Source organism: Dromiciops gliroides, chromosome 3 (assembly GCF_019393635.1).
Source record: "Dromiciops gliroides isolate mDroGli1 chromosome 3, mDroGli1.pri, whole genome shotgun sequence".
In the NCBI taxonomy this organism is placed as follows: domain Eukaryota; kingdom Metazoa; phylum Chordata; class Mammalia; order Microbiotheria; family Microbiotheriidae; genus Dromiciops; species Dromiciops gliroides.
In genome coordinates, this window is record NC_057863.1 from 475,396,492 (window position 1) to 475,412,894 (window position 16,403).

General features: G+C 37.0%; 1 protein-coding gene across 1 annotated transcript in view; it reads right to left on the reverse strand.

The window, feature by feature from the left end:
• The window catches only part of BRCA2 (BRCA2 DNA repair associated), a 77,157-nt gene that overhangs the window by 13,674 nt on the left and 47,080 nt on the right, over positions 1 to 16,403 (reverse strand). The window contains exons 15-19 of the mRNA XM_043996380.1: positions 15,793 to 15,980; positions 7,161 to 7,331; positions 5,998 to 6,355; positions 5,272 to 5,427; positions 4,135 to 4,279 (exon numbers count right to left, since the gene is read on the reverse strand). Coding sequence (XP_043852315.1) covers positions 4,135 to 4,279; positions 5,272 to 5,427; positions 5,998 to 6,355; positions 7,161 to 7,331; positions 15,793 to 15,980 — 1,018 coding nt within the window. The remainder of the gene's footprint in view (positions 1 to 4,134; positions 4,280 to 5,271; positions 5,428 to 5,997; positions 6,356 to 7,160; positions 7,332 to 15,792; positions 15,981 to 16,403) is intronic.

Below are 16,403 nucleotides of genomic sequence, written 5' to 3' on the forward strand. Positions count from 1 at the left end.
ACCTGCTGCTTCTAATTGTTTCTGACTAGATAAAGACATATAAATCAGAAATAACTATGGGTGTGGAGATTAAGAAACTGTACAAATGAGAAATATATGGAAAAGTTAAAGAAACTACAAATTGACGACAGAGGAATAGTCATCATGTAATCTCTCCTACAGTCCTCTGTCCTTCAGAAGTGAGAATTAAGGTATAGTTTGGGGCTAAAGGACTAAGGACAGGAGGGGATCACTAAAAGTCTGACTGAGGAAAGAACACGAAGAAATGTTCTGTAAAACCTCTAACCAGAACTGTAGGAAAGACTATAGAATGGACACAGGCTGCTAGCGTGGCTGAAAGGCCTTTTGAAAAGACTGAAAGAAGAGGAGATAGTTCAGAAAAAGCGGGCCTTGAGGAAAAAGAATGGAAAAAACAGACCTCAAATTTCAAGATATTGTTAAAGTCAAAAAGATGGAAAAAATAGACAAACATACAAGAGATTGACTATCAAGAGCTACTGACCTGGAAAATAGCAATGGAAAGAGAATCTAAGAGTGGCTCTCCAAGAGAATGATGAAACAAAAAACTTGAATATCAAATTTCAAGACAAGCCAATAACTATTACACTATTTTGTGCTTGGGTATTGTGATAATTGGATGGGATACAAAGAAAAACGTCCCTGTCTTCAAGGAACTTACATTCAACTGAGAAAATGGACAGAGCACTGGACACAGTGGTTATTTAGAATTGACAGTGATGAGGGGAAAAACAGAGGGAAGAGAAGGGAATAAGCATTTATATAGCACCTAGTATGTGCCAAGTACTTTTAAAGAATTTATCTCATTTGATTCTCACAACAACCCTGGAAGGGAGGTGCTATTATTGTCCCAACTGTACAGTTGAAGAAACTCAGGCTAAGTGACTTGCCCAGGGTCACACAATTAGTAAAAGTATATAAGGCCAAATTTGAACTTAGGTCTTTCTGACTCCAAGCCCAGTACTCTATTCACTGTGTCACTAGCTCTGTCTAAAGAGAGAGAGGAAAAAAAAGTAAAAATCAATAAAACTAAAAGATTATGAAATATTTAAAAAAGCAACCTGTTCATAGGATAACTAGAGCTAGATGAGACTTCCTCATTATTACAGATGAAGAACTGATACCCAAAGATAGCAAGTAACTTGCCTATGATCACAAGGATTCTAAATGGTAGAGCAAGAATTTAAATTCAGATCTAACTCCAAATTCAACACTTTTTCCTGGTAATCTCCAAACTTTAGAAGGAAGAGGCATTAGTGAAACAGGACCTCCCATTTGACCATGTGCGTTCCATATTTTTTTAAACAATATTTTATTTCTTCCCCAATTATATGTAAACATTTTTAACATTCTTTTTTTTGGTTGAGTTCCAAATTCTCTCCCTCTCTGGGATAAGTAATCGGATATAGGTTATACATATGCAATTATACAAAACATATTCCATATTAATCATTTTGTGACAGAAAGAAAGAGACAGAGGGAGGAAGGAAGGAAGGAAGGAAGGAAGGAAGGAAGGAAGGAAGGAAGGAAGGAAGGAAGGAAGGAAAGGAAAGGAAAGGAAGGAGGAAGAAAGGGAGGGAGGGAGGAAGGAAGGGAAAGGAAGGAGGAAGGAAGGAAGGGAGGGAGAGAGGGAAAGAAGGGAAGGAAAGGAAAGGAGGGAGGGAAGAAGGAAGGAAGGCCTTATTAGTTCTTTCTCTGGAGAAGGATAGTATTTTTCACAATGAGTCCTTTAGGATAGTCTTGTATAACTGAGAACAGCTTAGTCATTCACAACTGTTCTTCATACAATAGTGCTGTTACTGTGTAAAATGTTCCAGTTCTGCTCACTTCACTGTGCATCAGTTCAAGTACTTCCAGGTTCTGAAACTATCCTGCTCATCATTTCTTATAATGTGCCTTCCATCTTTTGATGTGCTTGCCACCAGCCTGAATTCCAGCCTCCTATGGGAAAGAGGTATGGAGCCTTCCTTCCACTTAACAATAATCATTCTCACATCTGGTTATACCTACATATCCCAGGGATTCCAAACCCCTGTAGGCCATCATCCAAACCCCATTCCCTACCTTATTCCCATCCCCTTTAATTCTCCTACCCCAAAGGCCTTACCGCTTACCAAGGCTAACCCCTTCATCTGAATAAATGATCTCATTCCATCTCACTTCCTCCATCAGACTGCTCCCTCTGTCATCTCCACTCTCTCACTTCAATCTCTCCCTGTCTAATGGCTCATTCCCTACTGCCTACAAATTTGCCCGTGTCTCCTTCACCCTCAAAAAATCTTTACTTGACTTTTCCAACTCTACTCACTACCATCCTATATCTCTTCTGCCCTTTGTGGCCAAACTCCTTGAAAGGGCTATTCACGTGGCTAAGAATTGGAAATCAAAGGGATGCCCATCAACTGGGGAATGGCTGAACAAGCTGTGTTATATGATTGTAATGGAATATTATTGTGCTATAAGAAATGACAAGCAGGATGATTTCAGAAAGGCCTGGAAAGACTTATATGAACTGATGTATAGTAAAGTGAGCAGAACCAGGAGAATGCTGTGCACAGTAACAGTAATATTCTTTGATGAGGAACTGTGAATGATTTAACTATTCTCAACAGTACAGTGATCCAAGACAATCCCAAAGGACTAACGATGAAGCATACTATCTGCCTCCAGAGAAAGAAATGATATTGATTGAACACAGATGGAAGCATGCTATTTTTCACTTTCTTTCATTTTTGTCCTTGTATTCTAGTCTTCTTATGCAAAATGACCAATATGGAAATATTTTACATAATTGTACATGTATAGCCTGATTGTTTACCACCTTAGGGAGGGAGAGATAGAATTTAAAACTCAAAACTTTAAATAAAAATGTTAATTAAAAAAAAAGGCCATCCACAATAGGTGCCTCCATCTTTTCTCCTCTCACTCTCTTTTTAACCCCTTTGTAAGCCAATTTGTAATTGGCTTCCCACCTTATCATTCCACCAAAACCATTTTTTCCAGTTAGCTATGATCTCCATTGCCAAACCCAATGGCCTTTTCTCAATCCTCTTTTTCTTAATTTGCACAGTCTTTTGACACTACTGATCACCTTCTTCTCTTCTGGGATACCATTTTGACCCTCTAGCTACTGGAGCACCCAACTACCTGGAAGGAACCAGGTTATAAAGATCTTTAAAAACCAAAGAGAAGGTTTTTTGCATTTTACATTCACATAAGTCCAAAGTAAGCAACCTTAGAGGCATACTTGTAGGTGAGAGGATTAGGAGAGATCTGACTTGCACCTGAGCAGAGCTCTCAGGAAAGCTAGCATCTAGGAGGCATAGCTGAGGAAACTACAACCTGAAGACAGTCTATACAAAGGCCCAGAGATGAAGATGAAATATTATGTAGAAAGAGCACAAGCAAAGCAATCTGACTGAGAAGTACTATGTGAAGCTAATGTCAAAGGAATCTGGAAAGGCCAGCTAGAGTCAGAATGGGAAGGGTTTTTAATGTAAGAAAGACGAGTGTCTAGTAGATTCTAGAAATCAGAGAAAGTCACTAGAGTTTTCTGAGCAAGGGAATAACATGACAAATCTGTGCTTAAAGGACACTGTTCTGGCAATTAGTAAATTCATAAACCCCCCACAGATAGGACAATTATGAACTAATTCACTGAAATAGCTTTACACAGCTAAAAAAGAAGGGAAAATTAACTATACTACTAAGCATAAATGGGGCAGCTAGATGGAACAGTGGACAGTGCTGGCCCTGGAGTCAAGAAGATGAGTTCAAATCCGGCCTCAAGACACTTACTAGCTGAGTGACTCTGGGCAAGTCATTTAACCTTATTTGCCCCAGTTTCCTTATCTGTAAAATGAGATGGAGAAGGAAATGACAAACCATTCTAGTAACTTTGCCAAGAAAACATCAAATGGGGTCATGAAGAGTTGCACATGACTGAAAACAACTGAACAACAAGCATAAATTAATAGATGAACCAATTCCAAGTTGGTAAAAAATTTATAAAGCCTTCCAGCAACAATAATAGAAATTACCAGTTACCAATGTTAAATTTTAAAATTCCCAATAATTAATATATTTATATTAGTGAAATTTTGAAACAACTTTTACCTTCATGTTTTTCAAATTCTGCTTGTATTTTTGCAAATAAGGCTTCTAGCTTTTTTTCTTGACCTTCTGCATGTTTTAAAGCTTCTTTTTCTTCTGCTCGTTCATTACGAAATATATATAATCCAGATAATGTCTTCTCCATCCACTGGAATGTTTTACATAAAATATCTACATTTAATTTTTTAAATCCTTTTAAGCTTCTATCCATTCTATCAGATTTCTAAGAAAGGGTAAAAGTTAATAGGTTTTAACAGGTAGGACAGTCTACATACTGGAAATGGCAGTAGACTTTTGTTTGGTGAAGATATATAATCTTCATTATTTGGGGATTCTGTATTTGTGAATTTGCCCACTTGCTAAAAATTATTTGTATCCCCCAAATCAATACTTGATGTACTCTTGCATACATAAATACAGCAGAAGAAATTTGAGAATCCTGATGTGCACATTCACATCTGAGGTCATATAAGGCAATGCTCTGCCTTCTTGTTTTGGCTCTCATACTGAAAATAAGTATCCTTTTCAAGGTCTATTTAGTGCCATGTTTTTTCACATCTTTGTGTTTTTTCTTGGTGATTTTGCTATTTAAAATGCTCCACAAGACTAGTGCTAAAGTACGGTCTAGTATTCCTCAGAAGAAAGCTGTGATGTGCCTTACAAAGAAAATATGTGAGTTAGATAAGCTTTGTTCAGGCATGAGCTATGGTGCTGTTAGTCATGAGTTCAATGTTTATGAATCAACAATACAGGGCAGCTAGATGGCGAAATGGATAGAGCACCGGCCCTGGATTCAGGAGTACCTGAGTTCAAATCCGACCTCAGACACTTAACACTCACTAGATGTGTGACCCTGGGCAAGTCACTTAACCCCAATTGCCTCACCAAAAAACAAAACAAAACAAAAAAAACAATACAATCCAGAAAAAGAAAGAGGAAATCTTCCAGAAAGTGCTGAGTAAGTTGTGACCAAAGGTTCACAAGGAACCTAACCCTGTAGCTCCCCTAGAAGCAATGGTGTAGTATTTGCTAATTCAGTGTTCATGGTGACTTTATAGACTATAATTTCCACAAATGATGAGCCTTGGCTATATTTTTGTGTGCAGCAAGAAGAATGTTTAAATGAATTGTGTGTCATACCTGGGTAGGATAAGCTCTCTGAATAACTATATCAACACAGCCAACATTTCCGCCTTCACCGAAGAGTGATGATAAGGGCAGTGGAAAAGGTCTGGGGTCTGAAAAGAAGCCCAGTTTGGCATCCCAACAAGCAGGGCGAGTGCTATTAGCTGAAAGCTGGATAAATTAAATCTGAATAAATTACAAGTTCTCAAAACAAAAGAAACTGATTATAATTTATAATTTTTCTTTTTTTTGGTCTATACTCAATTTTTCTAAATAGACATAGTCCTTGTGTTAGTTTACATAATTAGAAGTGCTAAAGGATTGCTCTCTCATGGCCTTGTTGCACCAGTCCCATGGTTGTCTAGCTCCACTGGAGAAGAGGCTATACTGAGGTAGGTCAGTGAGGAGGAAGCTGGTAATATGGAAGCGAGAAGAGAGCTGAACCACAAGATTTGATCAAAAATTCACCATTGTTTTTCTTTTTAAAACTGAATTTTAAATGCCGATGGATAATTGGGATAAGAATTTTTTTTTAACTTTCTCATCAGTTTTAAAAAGTATGTTAAGATTAGAAGTTAATTTTCCACTCAGCTTATCAAACAAAATAATTTATACTCTTGGGTAGGTTTTCCCTAAATATGGTTGATAAACATTAGAGTTAAAAGCTCAATAATGCAGAATTTCTCTTTAGTTAAATTTTACTAATACATTTTTAAAAATCAAGAATGCGATTTTCTTTACCTTTAACATAAGAGATGCTGGAGCTTCAAGAGGTGTGCATGCTTCCTGAGAACCTATCAGTTCTGCTCCATGGGTTATAATCTTCTGACCAACAGTCAATTTGCCCCTGTGTAAGAGAGCTAGGAGGGGTGTGTCTAACAGTGCCTTGATTGCATACCATCCATCTGTGACTTCTATAACTGCTGCTTCTTTTTTGGTGTCTGCATGACTGTTTTTACAGTTGGCAGTTACAGATGTATTTGTGCCTGATGAAACTATTTCAGAAACACAAAGCACCAGTGTTTTTGCAGCTGTTTCATCTCTTTCCATTATCTTTTTAATAGCTGACCTTCTGCTCTTATCAATTTCCATGTCATATCTAAAAAGATACAATATTAAAAAGTGTAAGTTTTATATTTGGTGAACTGGAAAGTCAAGAGGAAAAAAAAATCATCTAACAATGAAGAACTAAAACGTTTTCTACAGAAACACTGTTAAGAATGATCAATTTATAGACTGGATTCTTCTCACCAATACAATGGTACAAGAAAGTTCCAGGGGACTCATGATGGAAAAGGCTCTCCAAATCCAGAAAAAAAAAAAAAGAACTGTGGAATATGGATGCTGATTGAACCATACTATTTCTTTTGTTTTTGGTGCTGTTTTTCTATTTTGAGGTTTTTCCTTATTGCTCTGATTCTTCTCTGATACAGAAATATGTTTAATGTTGTTATGTATATGTGTGTGTGTGTGTGTGTACACACACACACACACACACACATAACCTATATCAGATTGCCTGCTGCCTAGGGGAGGGGGAGAGGGAAGGGAGAAAAATTGGAAATTGGAAATCTTATATAAACAAATGCTGAAAACTAAAAAAAAAAAAAGATCAATTTAGCCTTCATATTAAATATGGTCATTCATATTTTAAGTAAAAATTATACAGATTTAAAACAGTACTGCTCCCATACAGAGTCATTATTTGCTAGACTGGCCAGTCATATTTTCCTGCCATGTCAAAAGTATGGGGTTCTATGATAACCCTGAATTTTGTATCAGATGTTGATTGTCATTAGTGGGAAGAATGATGAAGATGGTTAGTGATTCTCACAAGCTGGAAGAGGATGAGTTGTAGTGATACCCAATGGCATGTATGGTCAATAATATTGCTTTATATTTACCTATATTTCAGTTGCAGAAGCACCCGTTCTGGAGTTAAGCACCTACTAGCAAATGCCTCAGGAAAGGTAAATTCCATAGCTGCCAGTTTCCATATAATCCATCTATAGTGGTTATACACCCAGGTTTTAGTAATAAGTTTTGGATCAACACCAGGAGTATCACATAGAGCCCTATACATAAAATGAATTAAAAAATAAAAGGAAATGATTTATCTGTACTAAAAATATAATACAAAACAGAAAATTCTATTGTATATTTGTAATATATAAACAATTTAAATTCAGGAAATTATTTAGCACCAGAATACTGAGCTAATAACAATTTTATTTAAGCAATATAACTATTTCAGTAATATTCTTATTGTTGAAGCTTTGAAAGTATGAAATTTTAGTAATGAAGATGACAGGCCCTGGCCATGGATAAAACAGGACACCCAGAGGATACCATGAGGCTCTGGGAGCCATAGGTTCTAGGCCTGGTAAAAAGGAGGTTGGGCAGGGCAGCTAGGTCGTACAGTGGATAAAGCACTGGCCCTGGATTCAGGAAGACCTGAGTTCAAATCTAGCCTCAGACACTTGACACTTACTAGCTGTGTGACCCTGAGCAAGTCACTTAATCCTCATACCCTCATTGCCCTGGGGGGCGGGTGGGGGGAAAGAAGGTTAGGCCAAAGAAGGTGGAGGTGAAAACTGACTCAGTGAGGAATTGTGACTGGCCCAGGAAATGGGTTTCTTGGTCTATGGCCCTGGTCCCAGGGCCACAAATAATTTCAGAATGAGGACAACCCTATGTTAGAGAGTGAAAGAAATATAGATATGCAGCATGTGAATAGAGTAGTATGATTAAAGCCAAATTAGGATTTCAGGGCAGTTGTATTTGTTGAGGTATGTTACAATTCTAGAAATTGGTATGAAAGCACTTACTAGTGTTGCTAACCTTTAAACACACACATATATATATTTTTTCCGGTGCCATGAAGTATAACTCTAATTACCTTCCTTCAGCAGCAAATACCATGACCAAACAAAGATAACTGGTCCTAGGTGGTTCGGGAACATGGTAGTCCACAGTTCAAAACTACTAAGAAAAGTGGTGTGACAATCTCTATTTAAGACAAACCCTGTTAATGATCAAAAAATATGTGGGCTCCAACAATCACTTAACAGTATCAGGTTTTCAAGAGGGTCCACTGCAGGGCTTACCACCAATGATTGTGCCAGCATTTATAATTTGTTTTCCCTTGTGGAGAAATCATACAATGATAAGGGAATAGACAGAGTTTTTGTACCTGAGTCAGGGAGACCTGAGTTCAAATCCTACCTCAGATACTTCCTAGCTGTTTCCTCATCTGTAGGATAACAGCACCCCCCTCTCAGTATTGTTGAAAGGAAAAAATGAGTTGATACATATACAATGCTTTGTAAATCTTAACGTTTCAGCTTCTTTCTAGAGAGTTGTATGTCAAAACACATGTATTTATTTCCTTTTTGTCTTTCAAAAATTTCACATTTAAAAGTAGGCTTTTGCAAAAAAATCTTTGGGTATTTTTCTTAAAAGTTGGGATTTTTTAAAAAGTAAAGATAATCTTTAAAAAAAACCACTTGCTTTTGGATTTAAATGCTAAAATCATTAACTATAAAGAAATCAAATGACTTTTACGCTCTTTATAAAATGACATTTTTTCAGAGAAACAAATTTACAGATCTTACTTTTAAAGTATCATTTAGTATTTTTTGTGTAACAGAAATATAATATTACAGTGACATGTTGGTATTGAATTATGACAAGAAATACCGAGGAAATATTTGTAGAATGTAATATTTCTTTATTAAAAGTCAGTTTAAATATAGAATAAAACAGAAAATATTCTAGAACCCCGCACAAATACAAATTCTGGAAAGGTATGCAGAGGCTAAGAAATAAACATCCAATCCCCTGTCAATTATCAGGCAGAGGGTATATAGAGATTAAGAAAATAATGAAAAAGAAAGATAAGAGAAAATCCTCCATTTTGAGATAAATATGAAGAGGACATAAATTGTTGCCATTTTGCTTTTCCTGGGGTTTATTTCATAATATTATTGAACTTTAAAAGCCAGAATACCATGCCTATGCCAGAGATGACCTCCATTTAAGCCATAAGGCCCCTGAGATAAATTAAATAACACTAGCTTCATGAGAACAGAATTGCCATGTAATCAATAGTAGTCTTTCAAACAAAATTTACAATTTATTTCATGAAGGTCTAAAAGGATCTTTTTTTTTTTTTACACTTAACCATTGTTAACAGCTTTTATAAGTGTGGCAACAAATCAATAGACTTTCAGGATATATCAGCTAGTTTCAAACTTTCTTTCTTTTTTTTTAAGTGAGGCAATTGGGGTTAAGTGACTTGCCCAGGGTCACACAGCTAGTAAGTGTTAAGTGTCTGAGGCCGGATTTGAACTCAGGTACTCCTGACCCCAGGGCTGGTGCTCTATCCACTGCACCATCTAGCTGCCCTCAAACTTTCTTAAAAGCATTATTTTAGGGGCAGCTAGGTGGCGCAGTGGATAGAGCACCGGCCCTGGAGTCAGGAATACCTGAGTTCAAATCCGGCCTCAGACACTTAACACTTACTAGCTGTGTGACCCTGGGCAAGTCACTTAACCCCAATTGCCTCACTAAAAAAAAACAAATAAAAAAAACAAATAAAAAATAAAAAACATTATTTTATCTACTAATTTACACAAGGAAAATAATGACCAATATATACAACTGCAGAATTCATTCAATTAATTCAACGAACACTTCTTAAGCATCACTGTTTTCTGAGAGAAATGATTATTTTCCATTATATTAACCAATTATTAATTTAAGATTAAGATTTTCTCCTTTATTTCCTCATTCAGGGACCAGTCTCTATAGATCAGTCAGTCAGTTTCTGAAAGACATTACTGATAGATGAGATTGCCCAAATCCTCCAGGTACATGCTCTGGGATCTTGGGTGGGACACCACCCAACTAGGAAAAGAATCTAATCTAGGAGAATTCTTGACCTTAGGAAGTAAGTCTGTGTCCTTGTGCCCCTCTGTTGGGGTTTAGGGTGACCCAGCTTATGGAGAAAATCAACCAGAGTGTCCTGGGTAGAGATGGATTCCTTTGTCCCGACTGCTAGAGGTAACTGAGTCTCATGATTTAAGTCACATTCTCAGCAGGAGATGAAGGCTTCCAGACCGCCTATTCATTAATGTCCACCCCCCATGAATTGTTCATAATCAATGTTGATTTTTCACCTGTCCAGGGTACCTCTTTTTTCCAAAGGTATTTAAGCACTCTGAGATCTCCATGGCTTTCTCTTTGGTTACCGAGACCAATGACCATCAATTTCTTGATTATTTGCTAGCCTAATAAATAAATCAGTTATTAATTACCCAGAAACTCTATCTATCGGGCTTTTTATCCATCTCATTTCTAAGCACCGTGCTAGGCTCTGAAGGAAATACTACAATTTAGCATCAAGTGCTAAGTCCTGTTTGGCATTTAAAGCCATTCACAACTTGGCTTCAATTCCATTTCTGGCCTTAACAAACATTCCCTTCTCACACTTTCTAGTACAGCCAGATTATCCTTATCTTTCTGTTCCTCACATATGGCATTCCATTGCCCGTTTTCCTGATCTTGCACTGGCTGTCCCCCATTCCTGGAATTATATGTCTTCCTCAACTCCACCTCACAAAATCCTCAGCTTAAACTCTATATGAAACTATTATTAATCCTTTCCAATGTCAGTGATCACCATTTACTTGGATTTACAAAGGTTTTGTACATACAAGTTGTCTCCTCCAATTGATGATATGCTCCTTGAGGGCAAGGATTGTTCTATTTTGGGGGGGGGGGCAGGGCAATGGGAGTTAAGTGACTTGCCCAGGGTCACACAGCTAGTAAGTGTCAAGTATCTGAGGCCAGATTTGAACTCAGGTACTCCTGACTCCAGGGCTGGTGCTTTATCCACTGCGCCACCTCACTGTCCCCCAGATTATTCTATTTTTGTCTTTGTATCTCTATCCCCAGCATTCATCACAGTGAATGGCACACAGCAGACACTTTAAAAAACCCTGCTTGTTGTTGATTGATAGGACAATTCCTGCTCCCAGGAAGATTCCAACCCAACAGGTGAATGAATAGCTTGGCAACATGAAAAAGAACTTTGCAATTTTCCCAAGGTACTCTAAGCGCATTCTTTCTGAAACCAGTTCAATTCCAAGACCAACTCACTGTCCATTAGCAGTATCTGTCCTATGTATGAGTTGTAAAGGCTGGTCATCTAACCGTATATCAAAGCCCAGAAAACAGGCATACTTCAACCATTTGGTTCTTTTGAATATGGATAGTAAGTCCAAAGTCTTTTGGGTGATTATGGAAATGGATTTCATTTAGAAGGCACCGTGATGTTCTGGAGGCTTAAAGCAAACAACACAATGTCATATGGAAACAGAAACATCGAGAAGACCTTACCACCTCAAGGATATTTCTCTTCAATTCAGACTCTGTAAGATCCACTCCAGGACAGCAGCAAACACTGTTGGAGGACACAGCGCTCTCTCTTTCATGCCTTCTCTGATATTAATGAACAAAGCTATCTCTGTTATCTTTTAAGGACTAGTGCATAATTTTAACATATGCATAAGACAACTTACTGAAATATAGTTATGTTATGCATTGTGGCACCTGAGTTACCAACTCACATGGCTTTTTAGAATAGTTAACAACAAGAACAGTGGAATATTTTTTTTTTTGGTGAGGCAATGGGGATTAAGTGACTTGCCCAGGGTCACACAGCTAGTAAGTGTTAAGTGTCTGAGGCCGGATTTGAACTCAGGTCCTCCTGACTCCAGGGCCAGTGCTCTATCCACTGCACCACCTAGCTGCCCCAGAACAGTGGAATCTTGTATTGTCTATAACTTTTGGGGAATTGTGTTCGGATAACAAGTAGTTTATTGTGAGATATTACTAGTGAAAGTCATCTTGTTCCCATCTAATATTCTGATTGAGGAAGTCCTTGATGTGTGTAGATTATTCTCATAAAAATCTGATGTAGATAGGAAAATAGGTATATGGGACAGTAGTTTAAAAAATTTCTCTAAGTCACCTTTTAAACGGGGAATAAAATCTTTTTTTTTTTTTTTTGTATTTTTTTTTTCTGGAGCAATGGGGGTTAAGTGACTTGCCCAGGGTCACAAAGCTAGTGTCAAGTGTCTGAGGCTGGATTTGAACTTAGGTCCTCCTGAATCCAGGGCCAGTGCTTTATCCACTGTGCCACCTAGCTGCCCTAAATGGGGAATAAAATCTTAAAAGTTTTTTCCATGCTTTTGGAATTTTCTCCTTCAGATATCATGAGAATCCAACCTTTAAACACCTCTAAAACAGCCTTCCTTCTTTGATTTACTGATATAGCCTGGCTACTTTTCCTTTGTTTTTGTCAGCACCTTTTCCACTTCCTGTAGAAGCACTTCCAGAATGATATTAGACTCAAAATACAGTTTCTACATTGTCACTGGTTATAAAGAGTTTATTTTGTAGATCTTTCCCATATTTTATCAGTTATCCTCCTAGTTTCATCCTTAAATTCCCATAGAATGACTGTTTTTTCCTCTGCTTGTTCTGTGAGGTGGCAGAGTTTATAAAAGCCTCTACTTTTCTCCTCTGTAATAGATTACAAATGAATTTATATTCTAAATTGATGTTGCCTTTGGCTGCCACTTTTGGCAATTCTGTCAAGTGTCCAATGAGGAAGTTTTTGGGGGGCTCTTTTGATTTCCTCTTTATGGTAAAGTAACTGACTTATGCCTGTTAATTTCTATACAAAATTTTTAATCAGTGTTGATATACTTTTCTCTATCCAGTTCTCAGTTTTCAGCATCAATAATGTCTTTAAGAGGTCAGATCGTTTTAACTGCATATCTTTTATTTTCATTTTTTCCTAGCTTTTCATTAAAAATACATAATTCAGAAAACGACTCCTACATTAACAACAAGTTATTTCTTGTCTATAAAAAATAATCGGGGCAGCTAGGTGGCACAGTGGATAGAGCACTGGCTCTGGATTCAGGAGGACCTGAGTTCAAATCCGGCCTCAGACACTTAACACGTACTAGCTGTGTGACCCTGGGCAAGTCACTTAACCCCAATTGCCTCACCGCCCCCCCCAATCAATTTCCTATTTTGTGATGTTATTTGGGTATTTATCATATCCAGGGTTTTTCTTGAAAAAAAGTATCCATGATGGATAGGTATGAACTTTCTATGTAGGCTACAAATCTTTAGCTACTTTCATTTCCTATTTCTGAATCCTATATTCCAATACAAAAAGCTGCAGATTATTGTCATGGTACCCTTTTTGCAGTGCTGGATAACCAAACCCTATGAAATGGTTTTTCTTTAACTCTGCTGGCACCTTTATCTGCTTCTCCAAAGAGTACCTGTGAATCACCTTCCCATTCAATAACAACTTCCTTTTGTCTTCTTTCATTTATTGTGAGAATGCCAAGACTGGTATTATTCAGTTACTCTAATAGTGTGCCCATTTCTTGGTCACTGGACAAATAGCCCATTTTGAGAACCAACTACTAAGTTCATATTTATATAGAAGGTCTAAAAACTGTGCAATTCTGACACATCCTCTACTCTGCTACTCTGTCCAAATCATTACAGAAGATGAAAGCAGTCACAGAGAAAAGATCACTTTGTATTTTTCTCTGTCATGGGTTGCTGTGACCAAAAAATGAGTCACCAAGTAGTTGGCTCACTATTGATAAGATGAGCTTCTTTGTATTTAGCTAAGCTAGTCCTTGGAAAGCCTGTCTATTTTGAGGACCATGTTTGAAACCTTTTCTGCATGGCAGAAATCACCAAGGCATGTGCTTCGCTGGCATATCTTTTGAGAAACTGGTGTCACCTTTGCGCCATGATAAGGCACTGGGGTAGGATTTTGTGGAAGCTTGCTGTTACTACTTATTTATTTATTTTTTCTTTATTTCATCTTTAATATTGACTTAAAAGAAAGATGATTATATTTATCTTCTCAAGTTTTAGTAGCCTGCCTTTTTGGCTATGCCCTTAATGTTCACATTTTTTTTTTTAAGTTTCCAATGTTCATTTTTATAAAATTTTCAGTTCCAAATTTTTCTCCCTTCTCTCCCTCTCCTCCCCCCTTTACTTGTTTATTTTTAAAGTACATTGACATTTTGCTTATATTTTAATAGCTCCAAATGGTATCCCAAATCTTGGCAGAGTGTACCTGATGAACTATCAAAGGGTTAGATCCCACACGCATATATGTTTCAAGTGTAATTTAATAAAGAATAAACTACACACACACACACACACACACACACGCACATTATATATACAATACATATCCTGTACATGTAACCAAGCTCTGCTAAATAGGTGACTATATTCTGTACAAAAATATATACACCGATTTATATCCTACTTTAAGAAAATTCAATATAGGAAAACATGCTTTTTAAATCCATAAAATAGCAGGTAATTAGTAAATTAGATTAGTAAAAAACAAAAACAAACCTGATTTTTAACCATAGAGTGCCTGTAAACATTAAGTGTATTGGTGCTTTTAAAGTTATTTAATACATTAAAAAAGGATGGTCAATTTTCAGGGTTTTGGTTGTTTTGGGGGGTTTTGGCATCAAACTCATGATTTTAGTGGTATAAAGGATTTCAGGGAGGAAACGTCTAGTTTTGGGTTTTTTTGGGTGGGGCAGTGAGGGTTAAGTGACTTGCCCAGGGTCACACAGCTAGTAAGTATAAAGTGTTTGAGGCCAGATTTGAACTCAGGTCCTCCTGAATCCAGGACCGGTGCTTTATCCACTGCATCACCTAGCTACCCCCTGAAACATCCATTATTAAAGCAGACCAGTAACAGCTCTACCAATTATAATGTTAGAAAGTTACTAGGGGCCCTAATAGGTTAAAATACAATTGTATTTGGCACCATGACTAATTGGAGAGATGTGCTAATCATTGAATTGAAGAGAAATGTAGGGAAAGACAGACTACGATGGAAGGTACCTTTAAAGCTTTCTGGGCTAACTATCTCAATTTATAGACAAGAAATCTGAGGACCAGAGCAGTTTAAGAAAGTTGTGCACTAGGTCCTTAAGTATAAAATTTAATTAAAACTCAATCTGTGCTTTCATAGAGCTAAGTATAAAAAAACTATAATGCAAGAGGAAAAAATATTTTGATATTACAACTATATAAGTATATTTAGAAAAAGATACAGAAATAAAATTGTGATGATACAAATTAGGCCATCCTTCTTAACCTTAAACTAAATAGCCTGATGAATTTTGCATATGATTTTCTAAGTGACATCATGTCTCTGGGCCTCAATTTCTAACGGGGTAACAACATATCTAGTGTATACCTTGCAAGGTTATTAGCCTCCAATGTGACAATATATGTAAAGCACTTTGGAAACTTTAAATCTCTATATAAATAGTGTTGTTTTTCTAAGCAACAGAACTGGAATTCAAATCCAGGTCTTCTGATGCCAAATTTAATACTCAAAGATAGCATAGTGCCTTTTTCATGGTTAACACAAAATCCTCTACAAAACTGGAATACCTGTAAAATTCTTCTTTTCCAAGCTTTCCTTCATCAGTAGGTATAAGCCATCCACCATCGGCCAGTTGTATTCCATTTCCATCCAATGAATGCTCCTTACTAAGGTAATCCTGACTGTGAAATTTGAAAGACTCTGCATTTTTGCTGTTAATTCTCAGGCACTGTTTAGAAACTCCATACATATACAACTGTTGAGAAAAAAAAAGGTAATTAGTGAGTGAGATTAGAATATGGAAGACAAAAAAAAAGTACAAGACTATAAAGCTTTTTGCGAATCTGTGACTTTAGAAAGGTAGGAAGGGAGGAAACTGTTAAGAGTAGGAATAGGTGAGGAGGCCCAAACACAGAGGTTTGTCTTTAATGGAAGGGCTGGAATACAAACATGACGTGCTTCACTAAAAGCACTGTCTGTGACATCACTTAATTTTTTTCACTTAATTTTGTTCCACCAGACATATACCACTAATTAGAGATTCATTGGAGCTAACAAGCATCTTCTTTAGTTGTCAGTTATTCATACATTGAAGCAAACGGGTTCCATCAGATTGCTAAGAGCTTGATGAAAAGAGCTAGACTGAAAGAACAAATTTTGACAAGGGTCCTGTCAGTTC